Source organism: Aegilops tauschii, chromosome 6 (assembly GCF_002575655.3).
Source record: "Aegilops tauschii subsp. strangulata cultivar AL8/78 chromosome 6, Aet v6.0, whole genome shotgun sequence".
Taxonomy (NCBI): domain Eukaryota; kingdom Viridiplantae; phylum Streptophyta; class Magnoliopsida; order Poales; family Poaceae; genus Aegilops; species Aegilops tauschii.
This window is the reverse complement of record NC_053040.3, coordinates 74,291,067-74,309,909: the sequence shown is the minus strand read 5'-3', so window position 1 is coordinate 74,309,909 and position 18,843 is coordinate 74,291,067. Positions and strand designations below refer to the sequence as shown.

Below are 18,843 nucleotides of genomic sequence, written 5' to 3'. Positions count from 1 at the left end.
TATTCTTAGATAATCCGTACTCCTTTTATGTACAAATCATGCAATATCTCTGTCTAAATTCATCTGAGTTTAGAAGCATGACTATTCTTTTGATTTGGCAAATCCGGCACAATAAAGATGCTAGTTTTCGGTTGATTTCTTGCAAAGTTATTGGCAGTCCCTTAATAACGCTAAAAAATGCTTGTCCGAGGAGATAATTAAGAGGAAGATGCCGATGTTTAATATTGCTGCAATACTTGTTCATCCTATTGTCGCACCAGTACTATCGTGGCCACCACCGCCGTGTGACAAGACCTGGTAATCTGCTGATGGATCCTTTTCGGCATCTGACAGAACAACGACAACATATATGATCTTGAGAAGGCACGACCGGAGTGTTATCTTTGTGGCTTATAGGTTCTTATTCCATTGCAACGATGCACTTGAGGCAGAGATCCATGATTTAATCCAAGACAATGTGTTTGCAATCCAGCATACAGGTCTTCTGGTTATTATTCAACCAGACTTGTCGTGAGCTCTTTCGGTCCTCAGATTTTCTCGACCGTTCTGCTTACAGTCACTTGGCTTTGGAGATTAAAGCCCTTTTGGTTGATAGGGGTTTGACAGGATATGTAGTCTTCACTCGCAAAAAAGAAAAGAAAAGAAAAGACAAGATATAATTCCCATGTATTGAGGAAATCTTGCCTCTTGATTGTAACTCTAAAATTATGGAATTTTTTTTGTCCTTGCAAAAAAAGGAAAAAGAAAGTCAATGCACATAGGTAAAAAAAAACACGAATAGAAGAGACCAACGAGGCAACGAGGCACCGAATGAACCAAACCAACCACCTCTTTTCCCACGGCGGCCCCACCCGTCCCCGCCTCCAGTCAGTCTCCGTCCTTCCAGAAGGCCGCCGGAGTAGACGCGCTCCGGCCACTCCCCCTCAGATCCCGCCGCCGCGCCCCAGCCCCCATTGCCGCGGGGTTGCACTGGTAAGCCGTGGCCCGCCCTGCATATTTACACCCCCGGGACACGTAGATAGGAGGATCGCGGATTCGTTTCCACGGGAGCCCGCCCAGGCGACGACCGAGGTCAGTCAGCGGCGCCGAATGCGCGCGGCGCCGCGCCGTCGTTAACCGTGCACCAGTCGGTGGTGATTAGGCAGGGACCGAGAATCGCTGTGGAGCCGCGGGGAATCCGCCGCGGGGATTGGATTCGGTTCCTGCCTTTTGGTATCGTTGCTTGCTTTTACTGGGTCACTCGGAGGGGAGTTGCGTCAGCCCTTGTAGTCGCTGATTCACAGTTGCCGGCTGTTGCTTGTTTTGAATTCTCAATTGATGTTCCCAGGTTTGCTGCGCTGGATTTGTTGGGATTGGTACCTAAATGCAATAATGTAACAGTCCCCCCAACCTGGGACCATAACTGATTCTGCACTTTGTATGGTTATTAAGGAGGCTAATGGAACAGTCCCAAGCAGAGAAACCCAGCAATCATCCCATGTTTCAGTTTACAGGATTCCTTTATGAACCAATTCTAGTTCGCGTAAAACTGTAAACTGTTAAAAACATTTGCTAAGAAAATTTTAAAATAGCACGTGGTCTGATAACATGTCCAATATAACTCATCACTCCCCCACGTTCTTCATTGTCAACCAAATAGGAGGTTACCAGTATACATACTTCAAAATTTCATGGTAAATTTTATGGAATTTACCCTAAATGGCCTTTCGTTTTTATGTTGTGTTATGTTATTATATCCATCTATTAATTCGTTCCACCCTTTCTTTCAAAATCATGCTTATTATATAGTTGACTTGTACTTTATTATTCTGCAGGACTTGCATATGATCGGCAACATGTTGCCTCAGTGATATCCAGGCATGATTTGGGTACTGTTCATAATGCAGTTGGCTTCTCATGGCACCCGAGATGAAGAAGGAATGCAGCTGGTGCCCCGTTGTGATCAGGAAGAAGTGTCAGATTCGCAGGAGATATTTTCACAATCTGACACCGCAGGAAGCTCCACCGAGTATCTGGGCTCATGTGAAATTAAGCCATTAATTGTTGAGGATGAAGATCACAATATCGATGAGAGTGAAGAAACCCATCTTGTCATTCAAGACTTTCCACAATGCCGGATTTGCCTTGATAATGAAGGTGCACACTACACTATGACCTGAAATACCCTTTTCTTAGATAACACCTTAAGGGCTTTTATATATCTCGTTATATTTTATATCAAGTAGGTGTTTACCATGTTGCATTTCTGCTGCAAGCAGGTGATGACTTAATTGCACCATGCAACTGCAAGGGCACACAAAAGTATGTCCACAGGTCCTGTCTTGATAACTGGAGATCAACAAAGGTATTGATTCACGAGCATTTCGTCATTTACACCACACTTGTACAGTGTAGACGCTCAAGTGCTCAATCATCCTGAAATCCACCCAAAACACCTGACATGCTAACACGCAATATCGTCACATTATTCTCGTTCTGACCTAGTTTCTTTGTTACACATCACCCAGGAAGGTTTTGCATTTTCACATTGCACTGAGTGTCGGGCAGCATTCTTACTTCGTGCAAATGTTCCTCCAGATCGATGGTGGCTAAGGCTCAAGTTTCAACTTCTGGTTGCTAGAGATCACACATTGATCTTTTTCATTGTACAACTGGTAAGATGTTCACACCTTATATTAGTGCCATGAACTGATTTTCTTACCAAGTTGATTGTTTTGTTACCAAGTTGATTTATTTTCTTTTTGCCTGATAGGTTGTTGTTTTATTGGGTATGCTGGTATACAGATTTTATGGAGATGAGCTGCGAGAAATGTTTGGCTATGAACAGCATCCTTATGCTTTTTATGCATTGGCAAGTAAGCTCAATTTTCATAGTGATGTCTACTATCCTTGCGCATGTTACAAAATATCTTCCTCTATAATTCAAGAAATTTCTTGATTTGCCATTTACCTAAAATGTCGAATGAGAACTAACTTATGCCTTTTATTAGTACTGCATTTCTTCCTATTCAGTGCTGTCAATATGGTTTGGCATGTAGTACTTTAAAAGAGCCACTTCATTATTTGCTTCTTTCATTTTTAATTTTGTAGCCAGTATTAAGCTATATGGTGTTGAAATGATCTTATGCTTGCACAACCTCTTATGTATTTCTGTATCTATGAGAATATAGATCATCATCGTGTAATTTATGGTCCCAGCAACACCTTTGGTCCTTTGAGTTCAAAGTTACATAACCTAAATAGTACTCCCTCCGTCCTAAAATTCTTGTCTTAGATTTGTCTACATACGGATGTATCTATTCACATTTTAGTGTTAGATACATCCGTATCTAGATAAATCTATGACAAGAATTTTGGGACGGAGGGAGTATTTCATATAGGATGAGGCATGGTTATCTAAGTGTGGTTTGTGCTTTAGGCAAACATGGAAAGACCTGTCATATGGATTTATTTTCATAGTTCAGATGATCGTCTAGACTAGTTCTCAAATTGTAGACAAAACATCTCTGATAGAGAGAAGTGCACATGCTCAATGGGAGCTACATGATAACTCATGTTTGTACTTTGGCTCCAAAAATATGTAAATTGTAAAGACAGCACAGGCTTGATGAGAATGTAATGACATTTGTCTATCTGCTTTTGGCATTTAGCGTAGCATTTTGTGATTGTACAAGTATTTGCATTGCCTGTGCTGTATATGGAACACTTGCTCAGATTGTTTCCTAATATTTATAATAATTTCTCAAACTGCAGTACTGGCTGTTATTTTGGTTGGTTTGCTATATGGATTCTTCATAGCTATTATATGTGGACAGAGGATCACTGAACGGCACTACCATGTTCTTGCAAAGCAAGAGTTAACCAAGGTTGGTGAAAGAAAGAGAAACAGAAACATCAAGTTTGTTGATTGATCTCCATCCCAAGAAGTGCATTTCCTGATTAATAATCTGTTTCTGTAACTGATTAATGAACTGTTAGTTGCGCCACCAAGTACTCTCGTCACCAACAGTCCAATTTGTTGCGAAAATCTGAATGCCAGTTTCAACATAGAGTGTCCCAATTGGTTCTGTATCATGGTTGAGGTTTCCCGTGTTGTCCTTGCATGATCCCAGTGGGCTATACTAGAGCATGAAGTCCCATGTGAGATGATTTTTTTTTGGGTGTTTCTTGTTAGTTACACGTGCCTTTGTTTTTTGGCAAAGAATAGCTTCTTAGCAGTACAACTTTCGAAATTATAGCACCTTCTCTTTCTTATGATAAACTTACGCTAAAAGATTTGCTCATACCGTGATGTTCTTCTTATGGCAGGAGTATATCGTAGAGGATCTTGAAGGAGCTGATCCAGTGGCAGACCTTGATCCTAGCCATGTTACGGAGCTGAGGACGCTGGGGCTCTATTGAGCATAGCCGCATATAGCATCAGGTTGGCAGTTTAAGTTGCTGTTGATTTACAGCATTCTCTTAGTCGTTATGGGTGCACTCTCTACTCGTCTAGAAATCACTCTTCGCAGCTTGCAGAAGTATATGTAACAGCTCGTACAAAACGCTGTAACAAACATCCCCTTCCACGGTTCAAATTTCATAATGGCCATTCCATTATCACACAAAAAATGCCCCTTTTCGCTATCATTTCGTAAGCAGCTAGTACCGGGTTTCCATATCCCTTCCAGACCGCAAGGCCCTGAAATCCTGCGCTCTGGGCGTTCCGTGCTGTGTCGCCGTGTAATTTCGTTTGGGCTGAGCTGGGTGGTTCCTCCAATCAAATGGCAACGCCACTCTATGCATGGACCCCATCCATCCATCTCTCCTTTTTCTTTTGTCCCTAAGGTTCTGATCCCTCTTGATCTTTCTCGTATCCCCTCGGTTTCTTCCTTGCGCTCACTTCGATTGGCTTGGTGGCGCCTGTCATCGCCCCTATTTTGCCTGGCCGGGCGAAGGAAAATTCTGCTGCGCCATTGTTGTGCTGGAGGCCGGTCAACACTGCCATCACAGGTGAGAAATGTCACTGTCTCCCCAGCCCACCATTTCCTCGATTTAGAAGAAGGATCAGTACGGGTGTGTTTGGTAGAGTGCATGAGCTCAAGAGTTCCTTCCTCGACCCACTTTTGGGTGGCCGACTCAGCATGCACGAGCTCAGCCTAAATACCCTCTTAGCATGCACGAAGAGAGAACGCCCCATGCACGAGCGAAGCGAGCGACAATGTGTTTCAAAAAATGTTCAGAATTTCTAAAAAATAATTTGATTTTCAGAAAATGTTCAAATTTTCGAAAAATGTCCAGATTTTCAAAATTTGTTAAAATTTTCGAAAAATGTCCACATTTTCAAGATTTGTTAAGATTTTTATTTTTTTTTCAGATTTTAAATTTTGTTGCAATTTTTAAAAAAGTTCGGATTTTCAAATTTTGTTTAAATTTTAAAAGACCAAACTTTCATTTTTAAAATTAATAAAAAACTTTAGAATTTCAAAAAATGTTATTTTTCCATGTTTAAGAAAACTGTTAACATTTTTGAAATGTTTTGTTCACTTATTTGAAAATACCGGTTGCTACAGTGCCGACCGACATGTCTAAATAGATGGAAGCTGCCAAACAGAGTCTTAACTTAGCATGTCTCAGCACATACACTGCTATCAAACAACAGCAAATGCATGTACTCAGCATGTCTACACCGAGCATGTATCAGATGAGAGCAACCATGATAGGTTGGGAATGCTACCGAACACACGCGTGTGGGCATTCTGTTGTTCTTGTTGGTCTTTCGTGCTTGGACCGACGAGTGATAGATAAGGTTTTCACTGTTTTGTATTACTACCATGTGGTTTTGCTCAGCTGCATCGAGCGTCCACGAAATGAGATGCTCTAGCAAAGACCACTCCTACCCTTTTTTTTTGTGAGCGGTACTCCTACTATTAGCCAGGCCTTATTTTTGTGTCCGTATTACAACTAAAGTGGGCTCACGACAAAGGGCCCAGTAACTCGTCTGGGCGGCGTATTGGGCTTCCGTAACGCCATCTCGGCTTCCAGGGGGTCCGCAATCCACACGACACGCTGAAGAAAACTAGGGCGGGCCCAGTAGCTGGGCCTTTTTCCTTAGGAATTTACACCTAAAGTGGGCCCAGTGGCTCGTGTGACCGGGGTTGGGCTTTGATAACGCCAGCCCGGCTTTCCGGGTCCGCAAGAAACTAGGGTTAAAGGGCACCACTATATAAGCCGCCACATACCCTCCCCTTCCAACACCGCAAGCCGCCGCCGCCGTGACGGCTCGCCTCGCCGCAAGATGTGTTCCCTCGCTCGCCGCAAGATGTGTTCGCTCGTCGCCGCCGGCTCGTTTCTTCTTCCTCGAGTTTCCCCTCTCGTTTCGATCAAATATTCGATCTTTCTTTGTTTGGGGCCTGTGATGTGAACAATTTGTCCGTACCATCTGACATCTCTGATGATCCACATTTGCTAATGTATCTCTGAGGTCCCCCTTCTGGTTCTTCCCCATCTTGTTTTGGTTTCGATCTTGATTTTTTTACCTATGGATCTCTGTTTTATCTGTCGCTCAGCCATGGAAAGGCAACAAATTAGAGTCTCTGATGCGCTAAACTCCATAGCGACTTTGGTGCTGTACGTTGCCGAGAGCGACCCCGGCGACAGTTATCATGCGTGCGCCGTCTTCTCGTACGGCATGCGCATCCCTGTCCCCTACATCTCCTTTGTATGAATGAGTCTTGTAGTCCTTCGAGGCAAACAAATTAGAGTCTCTGATGCGCTAAACTCTGTAGCGACTTCGGTGCTATACGTTGCCGAGAGTGATTTTGGAACGAGGTATCATGCGTTCGGCGGCTCGCGTACGGCGTGCGCATCCCTATGTTCCACACTTTTTAGCTTTGCCTTCTTAATCACAAAACAAAAAACATGTGAAAATGATGGGTCTGAATTCTTTGATTTTTTTGTTGCGCTTTCCTGTTTACTTGAACCTTTTGTGCTTGTGTTTGGAATCAGTCCGTTATGTCTACTAAACGAACTCTCTTCACTAGACGTAAGGTCTAATTCCAGGACTGCATGGCAACAATGAAAATGAGTGAATGAACATAAGTGCTTGCACGTTCTCTTTTAAAAAGAGAAGATTAAGGAACGAAAGCAGCGTGTTAAGTTCATTACAGGCCGTTGATACCGTTCAAATACCACAACATCAACAGCCAGGAAAATTTATATCAGCCAGCCGCACATCACCAAACTGAAATGAAATAGAATCTGTGCCAGAATGGTTGATGTTCTGTTTTTAGCTGGGCTGGAGAGTGGGCAGAGCCCTTTCGTCCATGAATAGCAATCTATACTAGTAGAAACAATGGAACCCAACTCTTTTGTCCATGAATAGCAATCTATACTGAAACAATGGAACCCAAAGCTTGCCTAATTAGTTTGACAAGCAAGTTACATTTTCACTGAGAGCAGGCAACTCTTGGTTAGTATAGCAGTTTACTAAAAACATAAATAGATGGGAGTCATTCTCCAGAACTATGCAAATAACAGACAAGTAGAGACGAGAAACCACCTGTTTCTATCTTGTAGTACATGCTGAGGATCAAACGCAAAGAGTGATTTCCGGATCAAACGCCTGTAGCAAACAGGAAACAGCTTGAACTGCTTTTCCCCCGAATTAGAAGCATCACAGAGTATTGAAGGTGAAATTTCACATTTTTTCTCTCGATATTGTTGAGTCTGTCTATGTTTGTGGTCTATTTTTTTGTCCTAGTTTTTTTTCTAGTTGCTGTATTATATATTTGTGGGAGCTTAGATGTGACATCCTTAAAAAACATTTAGATGTGAATTAGACAAACTTTCTAAGGCTGGAGCTACTCCAGAAACGGCTGGAGCTTAGCCGCCACGCTATCAATCAGGAGTTCCTTCTTTCATTGTTGCCTCACGAGCATCAATCTACTTTTTTTGGGGCCTGTGATGTGAACAATTTGTCCGTACCATCTGACATCTGTGATGTTCCACATTTGCTAATGTTTCTCTGAGTCCCCCCTTCTGGTTCTTTCTCATCTGGTTTTGGTTTATGAATTTTTCCTCATTGCTGTTTTTATTGATATCTGTTTTTGCTGACGCTCAGCCATGGAAAGGCAACAAATTATAGTCTCTGATGCGCTAAATTCCATAGCGACTTTGGTGCTGTACGATGCCCAGAGCGACCCCGGCGATAGTTATCATGCGTGTGCTGTCTTCTCGTGCGGCATGCGCATCCTTATCCCCTACACCTCCTGAGTTTCGTGTGAATTGATCTTTTGTTTTTCGAGGCAACAAATTAGAGTCTCTGATGCGCTAAACTCTGTCGTGACTTCGGTGCTGTACGTTGCCGAGAGCCAGCTGGGAACGGGTTCACGTACGGCGTACTCGAACTCTTTTTCATACATTTAGACCAGATAGGTTCACATGTTTACGAATATATATGAATTATTACAAAAGGTTGCAGTTTGATTTTTCCAGATTTTTTTAGATTTTCATTCGAGCTTACCCATCCTTTTAAGACGGGGCAAGTTAAAGCTTAGTTTTTATTTTGTGTCGTGCAAAAATATGACTCTGACGATTGTTATCAGTGTCAGATAAAAAATGCTTAATGGAAAATAAACAAAACCAGTGTCACAACAGTTGTAAGATCATTACAGGCCTTTATTTATAAAACCTGTGGCAGCCAGTTAAGCTCATGAGAAACTGAAACTGCATCTGGACTTATGGGGCCTGCATGGACGATGTTCTGTTATTATGACAACAATTTTCATTTGAGAGCAGGCGTGCTCCTTGTTCATGGGATGAGATGGACAGTGGATTGACAGTATCCGAATCAAATAACGAAATAAAATGTAGCTATTTTATCAAATCCTGATTTGTCAATTTCTAGTTACAAAGATGGTCAGGCGTCCAGAAACCGCCTGGTTCATCCTTGCCACTGCCAGTCAAATGGTTGAATTTTATAGGACTAGATAATATGTTATCAGAAGCCTGAACTGGTGGTTCCTAGCATTAGAAGCATCAGAGAATATTGTGAAATACGTTCTCTTTACCAACTTAGTATGATATCCAAGACATTCAGGCTCACTTCCTTTTGGCTGGAGCTTCTCCAAACATGCCTGGAGTTATGTGCGCACAGAAACAATGTTATCTTCCATCTCTCGAGCATCAATCCATCTACCTTTGGGGCCTGTGATGTGAACGATTTGTCTGTACCATCTGACATCTCTGATGAACCACATTTGCTAATGTATCTCTGAGGTCCCCTTGTGTTTCTTACCCATCTGGTTTTGGTTTTGATCTTTATCTTCCCCACATTGTTTCTCCGATTGCCGTAGTCGATTTATATCTCTGATTTAACAATGGAAGGAAGGCAACAAATTAGAGTCTCTGATAGTTATCATCCATGACCCGTCTTCTCGTATGTCCTGTGCATCCCTATCCCGAACACCTTCTTCAGTATGACTTCGAGGCAACAAATTAGAGTCTAAACTCCGGACTTCGTGCTATACGTTGCTGAGAGCAATTTTGGAACGAGTTTTCATGTGGGCGCCGTTGCGGGCTAGTGGCTACACATCCCTTTGTCCCATGCTTTTACCTTTTTAACCCAAAATATAGAAAATTGTTTCATTTGGGTCCCTCCTTTTTTAGGGATGTTCCTGTTTACAAGGCCTTTTCTTTATAACAGTAATTAAATAAAAAATTATTCACCCTAAAAAATATATTTAATGCCCAAACCTTTGAAGACAACTTAGACTTTACTCCATCTGTTTCAAAATATTGAAGTTCTAGGTTTGTCCTAAGTCAAACTTCTTAATTACTGTTAAGTCATGGAAACTAATTTTGTTACAAGAACCTAGAACTTCAAAATATAGAAAGTTGCGGGCTAGTTTCATCTACAACATGAATCTAAGAACTGCAAGGCAGCAAATTAGAGTCTCAGATGCGCTAAATTCTGTAGTGCCTTCAGTGCTGTACTCTGCTTAGTGAGTTGAGAACAAGTTATTGCCCTGTCTCGCATCCCTTTGACCTTGTTTTTTCAAAACTATTGGGACATGCAAGAACAACAATCCAATCTTTCTGTATGGAATTAATGCAGGGATAAATAGTGATGCTTTAATCCAAAAACATTATCTGACAATGTATCTCAGTATGGGATCCACTATGCCCAAAACGATTCTTTGCAAAGAACTTTGGATGCATACTATACTAGTACAAGACTTCAGGTCCAATCCTTTGCATATCCATGACCGCGTTGCTGTCTGCATGCAGACACTGGAAATGAGTGACTGATGAAAATAAATGTCTGCATTGTTCTTTTCCATGTAAAAAGATGGAGGAAACTTATACCGTAGAAGCTAATTTTGGGACTACCAAATGATTGAATATACCTTGGACTCTAGCAATAATCCTCTAACTATTGGCTCACATACATATTGAGGATCATCCACCTGTTGCAATCTGCAAACTATTTTGAATGTTGGTTCCCAGAATTAGTCATAAGAGAATATTAAAGGTGAATTATGAGCTCTACTTGATCCAGAAACGAGAAAACACGGTTATTTGCATCAATCCAACAGAAGTATGATTTCTCAAACATTTTAGTGACATAGTTTTCTTGATGAAAAAAATGTGCAGATATGAAGTACTTAACTCAAAAGCTTCAGCTATTGCAAGCCTTCTCATCTGAGTTTTTGAGGCCTTGAAGATCAAGCAGACAAGTGGTCTAGAGTAGAACAACCAACGGGCAGTTCAGCTACCCTAAGACAGTAGTTAGACTGTCATGCAATGCCTTGCCTTGTCATTTTGTTTCAGCTCTTCGCTGCAATTGTAGGCTGCAGTCTGCAGAGCCGTCATCCTGTAGATACCTGGTCATCTTGTTTCCTACCTGAACCTCCAATAGTCCTACTATTCTCTCTTAATTGATTAAGCTGAACTGCTGCCACTATTCTTAATACAAAAAGGAAAATGTAATTAGTTGATGTTGATTATTGAGACAACTGAGTTGCGATTCAAAGTCACACGGAGTAAGGAGTTTGAACTTTGAAATTACAGTCTTGCCCATATGAGTTGTCTTGCCTGAATCAAACTTCCTATTTTCATTGCCTCCTTTTGAAGCCAAGAATATATGCTCCATTTTGTATGCTTATAGACATAGACTTCTTGCATATATCTTTCTGAAAGTAACAGAATATATGGGGAGATATTACTTTGTCCACTAACCAAGCATCTCCCTCTTAGCAGTTAACTTCTTACCAGTTTGTTTGATGGTCTACTTATTGGTGCTCCATTAGTTCGTCTTCTTTTTTCTTTCCACCTCCCATCAATTTCTTTGATTTCCCAAATGACATCCTCCAAATTTTCGTATTTCCCAGGTGTTGGTATTTTTTCTACCAATTTCCCTCCAAATTAATATGATATTTGTATTTGCTTCAGACAACATGAAATTGGAGTTTAAATTCTTTTCTGTAGACAATTCATTCTTCCAGCCTACTGACTGTAATGGATCAATAATGATTATTCTCCTAGGTTGGCAACCAGGACACCAGAGTGAAAGTGACATGGGAATTTATGCTGGTTGGGGTGCAAAAGAATGCACTCCACTCCTGTCGATGCACCAAGCTTCATGTTTTGGAGGGGTACCTCTTGCTCATGGTGTCCTTATTCGTGTATTGATGGAGAGAGTTCGATGTACAAGTGTGACTTACGTGCAATATCTTGTGGCCCTTTACAGAGTAGGATGCCCCTTGGCGCTGTCACAAAAGCAGGGGCAGACTTGTTCTTGGCTCTCTATGTTGTGGGGTCTCTGACTGTAGGTTCTACCGGGGGAGGTTGTCCCATGAGCCAACTAAAGTAGGGTCCCTGGGAAGATGGATCTCTCCTTGGGCCATAAGGGGGGTTTCTTCCCTCCGAGGCCACCAAGGGATCTTCTTGGAGGTGTTAAGTGGGTCTCTTCTATCACCCCTCTGTGGGAGATGCCAGGGACCTATTAGAGGCGTAAGGAGGCGACCTGCTATGGATCGTCCTTGCCTCATTATTTGCATAAGACTTCTTGAAAACAGTACATCCTCATAACCATGTGAGGTTATCATCCTCGAACTCCTGAAGTGTGGAAAATGTTCTTTCGATGTGTCCTCTCCAGGCTACTGTTACCTAGTCCTAAACCTTCTGTCTTAGAAAATTGGCAAGTACATGACCAAAGGTCCCCACTTTCATCTAACAAGGCAATATGATCACACTATGAGTGCCAGTTCTTGTTTGCTAACCGTTTTTAAAACTCTTAATCATTAACAGAAGCCATCCTGAGTTCCTGACAATGACCTGAAACATCTGATGACGTGTATATGAAGGATATTCGATGTTGTGAGTGGTAGACATCATGTACATGTTCTCTTAATTCAACTCATTTTTTTGTGATGCAAAAAATTGCCTGCACTACCTGTATGCAAAGTCTGGTGGCAACAACTCAAACAATGATACGAGTAGTCTTCATAACATTAGGCATGCCATTATTTTGCAGTTCAGGACCCTACAGATTCTTTACTTTTTTCTTTTTTATGAACAAAAATGTAAGCGAGCATAGCTTTGGTAATCTGAGTTATGAAGTCACGAGTCATCAGCTGTAACACTTCCCGACAAATGGCAACACATCAAATTGGGGAATTTATGGACAACTAGAATAGAACACATGTTCGAGAATTTGAATAGAACAGATCCAGAAGGTGTGAGACTGCTGACTCCTTCATCAGTTGCAGCTATTTCCAGTTACGCCGTGTCATGGTCATGGGTCGGTGCCATTATTGTGTCTAGAGAAGTCATCTAATGTTCTTGAGATGATGTATCTATGCATCTGATGACCGAGCATTCATTTCCCTGTGATCCAACACAAGGCACTATCTTCTGGACAGCTGTTTAAGCATGGGCATAGTTGGTGAAGCTACCAAAAATGTGTTGGGTGATAGTTCAGGAATCAGCTCTGTCCCAAGCCTGTTTACCACAAATTCATCTCTTGAAGCCCTGAATTGCGCTCATGATTAAGTTGTGGGGAGATTACTAGCACCAGTTACACCGCCTCACCACCTGGGGACCTCTCCCCCATGTGACTGTTTTATCCATCTACATAGTATATCATAGTACAAAGTTTCATGGCTAAGTAAACCAAGAGAATAATTAACTTACTGAAAACTGAAATGCCTAGAGATTATGTGAGCTAAAGCATACCATAGTTGAAATTATATTTGTGATTTAACCTCCAACATTTTTTTTCCAGGTAAACAGCAATGATGAAATGGGGAAACCAGCCTATTTCAGCATAATTTGGAAGGCTGATGTTGCAGGAATATTATCACACTTTTCATCACGAGGAATGAAAAATGGGCCTTTATGTGGCGCATATGTGTATATTTTCAAAAGGAAAACAGGTCGTTCCTTTCTAGCCACCAAATAGAATTCATGTTTCTTTTTTGTTTCATGTAGGGTAGTTTGCTCTCAAAATATAGGAGAATAAGGTGAGTTGCCTTCCACACATTCTCAACAGAGAGGTTGCAGAAATGCTAGGATGCTATGCTGAATGTACTTTTTTTGTTAGATACATTTCTTTTGTTTCCTTTTCCAGGTTCGTAATAAAATGTAACATTTAAAGTTGGAAATTTGTTCTCTATTGTGCATATGTTGCAACTCTGTGCTTGGCTATGCTTCATCCTTCAATTATTTTCATCAAATTTATGAACCAATTGATATCTCTGAAGGTGTACACAAGTTTGTACGCCTAGCATCCCTGTTCAGAAAATGAACTAGAGGTTTATGTCGTATTGCTTGAACTGTCTGCACCATCATAATTTGCACTGCACATGCTGCTCTTGTACTGGAGGATCTTTTTAATTGTTTCTTCCATTTCTATTTTTCTATGATTGCTAGTACCTTGGGACTTGTGATGCGCTACTGAAATCAAGGACAAACACGTATGCCAGTATGTGCCTTGCTGCTGAACTGTTAATAATGCAACAAACACCTGAAGGTGGCGATCATTAGCAAACCAGCATGTGCAAGGGCAGTCAAGGTTCTAAATTTCCAGTGTATGGTTGAAATGGCCTGGATTTTTGAAAGCTCTTGCTAGCAATACTAACTATAATTAAATATCATAATGTCAAGCGAAACTGATCTTCTTTGCACGTGAAGCTCTATGCTAAGTGTGAATGACCCTATGGCATTGCGTGAACTTGATCATCATGCCCTTCCAGTCTTTGCTTTCTAATTGTTTTGCTCTCACCATATTCATTGCAAGAACTGAATTATTAGAGAGAGAGAACATCCGTGAATTGTTGATAATATTTTTTTCTTGGATTTTGTTTGGTAATGGGCCCCTTAGGAGTCCATAAAACCTACCCTGGGTTCAAAATCTGTGTTCACGTGGGGTTACAAAAATATCTTCGCAAAAGAAGAAGGGTTAGGCCTTGTTTGAATTGAGTGTAATTTCTGTGTGCTCCCTGGTATTTAGCTACCTTATCTATTTTTCTTGGTTGGGTGATTGGAGAAGCAACACACTTTTTAATATAATGCGAGGAGCAACATTTTTTTTGACTACTAGTAGTCCCTCATATTTGGTCAACTTCACAGGTTACAGCCTTGCCATAGGGTTCCTTTTTTTATGTTGAAACGGATGCCATAGGGTTCCTTCACTTAGTTGCACTTGACAAATTAATTATTTGGGTTCTTCCATCAACGCGTGTGCACTGCGAAGCAATGGTAAAACCATTTTAATGTAAGATGAGGGTAGCAAGTGCCAATAACACAAGCAACCATGTGTGCTCAATTTGGCAATTAAACATGGCTGAATTATTTGATATTTATTTCTGATTGGCCTAAACTACTAGTTGCTGGATGGGACGCCAATGTGGATGGTGACACACGATGATGACGGTGACGTTGCTGGAAGGAAGGAGTCCCAGTAGGCAGTTAGTTGTCCAGTGAGTGGCAAGGAGTCCCATTGGAATTCTCCTTGATTAGGTGAGAAGTCGTCTCTATTTTTGGATGTTAATTAATAAATATGCATGCATTGGGCTGCTGTTTGTTGCATACCTGATGTTATGAAAATGACAGAAGCAACTATCAGACGCTTCTAAGTGAGGAAAAAGCTACCTAAATCAAGTTTGGTCGGCAGCTCAGCTGTTCTCCAGTTGAATTTCTGTTGAATGAAGCTAATTGTTGGTGTGCATGGGTGAAGGGAACTGGATCTTTGAAAGTTATTGCTAACAGAACTACTCCCTCCGTTCGGAAATAAGTGTCGTGGTTTTTGTTCAAATTTGAACCACAACCGTGTTATTTCCGAAAGAGTGAGTACTTTTAGTTTTAGCATTATCAAATATATATCATAATGTCAGGTGAAAATGGCCCTCTTTCCATGCAGAGCTATATTGGCAAGTGTGAATGACCCTATGGCACTGGATGGACTTGATCCTGATACCCTGCCAGTCTTTGCTTTCTATTTATCTTTTTTGCTCTCATCGCATGCATTGCATGAACTGGCTTTTTAGAGAGAGCATCCGTGAATTGTTTAGCATATATAATAAATATCCTGGATTTTGTTTGGTAAAGGGGGCCCTCAGGAGTCGATCGAAGCTATCCTGGGTTCAGAATCGGTGTTCACCAGAGGTATCAAATATCTTCGCAAAATAAGAGTTAGCCCTTGCTTGGCTTGAGTGTAATTTTTGTGTGCTACCCAGTATCTAGCTATCTTGTCTAGTTTTTTCCTTGGTTGGGTGATAGGAGAAGCAACACGTGTTTTTATTTATTCGAGGAGCAACACAATTGTTGACCCTAGTTTCTTATAGTTGGTCAACCGCACAGCCTCACCATAGAGCTCCTTGACCTTATTGCACTAGAACAAATTAATTATTATGTGGGTTCTACCATCACACTAGTAGAAAAATGGTCATCTGTCCCGGTTGGTAAGGGCCTTTTGTCCCGGTTGTTGAACTGGGACTAAAGGGTCGTTACTAATGCCCTAGCCCTTTAGTCCTGGTTCTTACACGAACCGGGACAGATGGGCCTCCACGTGGCCGCTGTGGCCAGCCCAGGCAGGAGGGCCTTTGGTCCCGGTTGGTGACACCAACCGGGATCAAAAGGCATCCACGCGTCAGCATTTCAGTGGCTGGGGTTTTTGTTTTTTTAAAAGGGGGAGGGTTTAGGGGGTAATTTAGGGTGTGTAAGCTAGCTAACAGAGAGAACTGTCCTCTCTTATTTCCGTGCTTGATTTACCAACGCTATTGCTATGCCTAAACATGGCTTAGATTAAAGTGAAGGCAACATGTGGTGCATGTCGAAAGTAATATTAATCCTAACTTGATCAAGTTTGGATTAGTACTATTTTCGACATGCACCACATGCTTGTTGCCTTCACTTCATTCCAATCCATGTTCATTTCACCCACTGATATATAATAACTCTTAATGCCCGCATCATGCATCATCATAATAACAAGTCCTACTAATTATCATCATACAACTTCTACTCGTTATTAATAACAAGTCATATGATCATCATCCTCATAGTCATCGAACCAACCTTACTTAATTGTTCTTAGCACATGATCATCAGTATTAGGTAGGACCTAAATACCTTCTTTAAGGTAAAATAGCATAAAACAATATAGACCCCGACTCTCCATTATGGAGAATGGAGATCATCCTGTCTCCAATTTTTGCGCTTCACTTCCTTTTGCTTCCAAGAACCTTCTTGCGACTGTCCATACATTTTTTTCATTCTTTGATTTTCATGTCTCCACTTATTTTAGAAATCCGGTATGGACAGTTGAGATTCGTAGGATGACCTGGTTGTATTCAAAACATCAAGGCTACCATTCTGATACATTAAATGAGGCACACAATCCTCTGGGATTATCTGTTGAAAAACATAGTAATAACTTCATAGTTAGCAATGATGTACTAGTTTTAGAAGTATGCAAAAGATGCATGGATGTCGTAATAGTAAGAAATCTTACCAGGGCATCTCCATAGTAGTTACCGTAGTTCAGCACGTGCACTAGTGGCATGTATTGACCATAATGTGGAGGAGTTTTACAATAGATATTGTAATTCTCAAGATCAGTACAAAATCCGACCAGATGAGTTTTCCCCTTATAAGTTAACTCAGAGCCATCGGTGTAGTAGGTTCTGTCTACCATGTTCCGCACATTGTTTGAACAATCAAAATAAGCTATCAATGAAAATAAGCTGTCAACTATTTTGAAATGAACAATATAAATTAGCTAATAACTATGTTTGAGAAACTCACATAGCGGTAGAATTGGAGGCGTATCAACAAGGACCCAAATGTCCATATTGTCTTGCTCGATGTCAGGATCACCAAGATCCATGGTGACAAGCATACCCTCATCAAAACCATACATCTTGCAAAATGCTTCCCAATTTTTGCAACCAAAATGGGTTACGCTCTCAGAATTATACAGATTTACTTTAAAATCTATATCATGATGGGTCTTTAGGTGAATTTTCTTTGTTTTCATACTTTCATGGTCTTCAAAACCCATCCTCTTCAAGACGTAGCGTCTTGCATGACATGGGATAAGCTAGTCGAATTGTAAAAGATGAAAAGTACACGTTGAAATAGTTGAAGTCGTGCTTAATTACGAAAAAATAACACTTGTCGTCGTTGCGTACCGTTTCAACATCGAATGTCTCCTCCAGCTTAATACTGAAGCACCGATCTTCGTCCAGGTGAGGCCTGTCGCACAGACCTCGGTCGTCGTGGTACCAGTCGCACTCCCCCTGGAGACTTTTGTCGTCCGAGTACGACATTTCCTATGTTCATAATTCAAATATTAAACGTCTACAATTAAATATATGTACTAAAAAACCTAAGTTAGATCATTATTATTCATCACGGGTTGACTATCGGTTTGTCGAGTCTTTTCTTGAAAACTCTCAGCTCACGTGGTGTATACATTCGACCGTTGGTGATGGTCGCTCCTCCTTTCATCCCCGAGTGCATTACACCAAAATGTCTATCACACGGGAATGAAGGAGAAGCGACCCCCACGACAACAGTCGGGATTCTTCGTCCTCTCATATATATATGGTGGAACTCTTCCTCACTGATTCCTCTCAGAGATTTGCGACCGTCGGTGATGGTAGCTCCTTCCTTTCGTTCCCGAGTGCATTACACCAAATTGTCTAGCACACGGGAATGAAGGAGAAGCTACCCCCACGACAACAGTCGGGATTCTTCGTCCTCTCATATATGGTGGAGACTCAATAGACTTAAAGTCAACCTGAAATATCGTTTAATTATCTTTCTAAAACCGGTTCGTGGCTGGTCTCACCTTGAGGTCGGAGGGGGTCGGTGACGGGGACGACGACGGGGATGATGGAGGGGGGCTCCTAGATTTCTGCGAAAACAAAAACCCTATAAGCTATCAACTAATCATATGCATATGCCTTGCATACTGCTCTCCAATTTTAGCATTCAAAGTAGGAGTAGTTTTCCAATTTGAGCATTCAATAAGCAAAATCAAATCACAAAATAAAGTAGTATTCAAATTAGGATGCATTCAATTATAAGCAAAACTACATCATTTCCATGCGTCCGTACATCGTCGTATATTATCACTAATACACCTCGAATACTATCATACATATAGCATCGCTAGTACAGCTAGAACCGTAGCGCCCGACGGGTATCGGCGCGGGCGGTGGATACCCAAAGAGAAGGAACCATCACAGGATCATAGCTCCACTGAGATCCCTGAAGAACCTGCCAGGTATTGTCGAACCTGCACTCCAATGCAACCATGTAGCGACGGACGTGCTCGTCCTCCTCGCTGACACG

At 41.4% G+C, this 18,843-nt stretch overlaps 1 protein-coding gene and 3 non-coding genes across 6 annotated transcripts; all 4 read left to right on the top strand.

Annotated features, from left to right (window-relative positions):
• The first annotated feature begins 775 nt into the window (after positions 1 to 775).
• Positions 776 to 13,681, top strand: LOC109760531 (uncharacterized). 3 transcript variants are annotated; one of them, XM_020319351.3, is made up of 8 exons: positions 776 to 972; positions 1,815 to 2,136; positions 2,259 to 2,344; positions 2,508 to 2,654; positions 2,753 to 2,855; positions 3,754 to 3,866; positions 4,309 to 4,423; positions 13,268 to 13,681. In XM_020319351.3, the coding sequence occupies exons 2-7, from the start codon at positions 1,860 to 1,862 to the stop codon at positions 4,399 to 4,401; spliced, it is 819 nt and encodes a 272-aa protein (XP_020174940.1). In that variant the 5' UTR covers positions 776 to 972; positions 1,815 to 1,859; the 3' UTR covers positions 4,402 to 4,423; positions 13,268 to 13,681. The 3 variants fall into 3 exon arrangements, with proteins under 3 accessions (XP_020174940.1, XP_020174946.1, XP_020174953.1); XM_020319357.4 differs by lacking the exon at positions 13,268 to 13,681 and adding an exon at positions 11,527 to 12,247; XM_020319364.4 differs by lacking the exon at positions 13,268 to 13,681 and adding an exon at positions 10,636 to 12,247.
• Positions 6,390 to 6,467, top strand: LOC120967691 (small nucleolar RNA snoR117). Its single transcript, XR_005761417.2, has one exon. It is a non-coding gene; the product is annotated as a small nucleolar RNA snoR117 (small nucleolar RNA).
• On the top strand, positions 7,937 to 8,014 carry LOC120967690 (small nucleolar RNA snoR117). Its single transcript, XR_005761416.1, has one exon. It is a non-coding gene; the product is annotated as a small nucleolar RNA snoR117 (small nucleolar RNA).
• On the top strand, positions 9,185 to 9,262 carry LOC120967692 (small nucleolar RNA snoR117). Its single transcript, XR_005761418.1, has one exon. It is a non-coding gene; the product is annotated as a small nucleolar RNA snoR117 (small nucleolar RNA).
• Positions 13,682 to 18,843: the final 5,162 nt, after the last annotated feature.

What these genes read in the sequence shown, in the direction of transcription:
- LOC109760531 (XM_020319351.3), top strand. Translation starts at nt 1,860, where the DNA reads ATGATTTGGGTACTGTTCATAATGCAGTTGGCTTCTCATGGCACCCGA. An exon ending in GATTTGCCTTGATAATGAAG is followed by an intron (nt 2,137 to 2,258) that starts GTGCACACTACA and finishes TGCTGCAAGCAG; the next exon opens with GTGATGACTTAATTGCACCA. An exon ending in ATAACTGGAGATCAACAAAG is followed by an intron (nt 2,345 to 2,507) that starts GTATTGATTCAC and finishes CACATCACCCAG; the next exon opens with GAAGGTTTTGCATTTTCACA.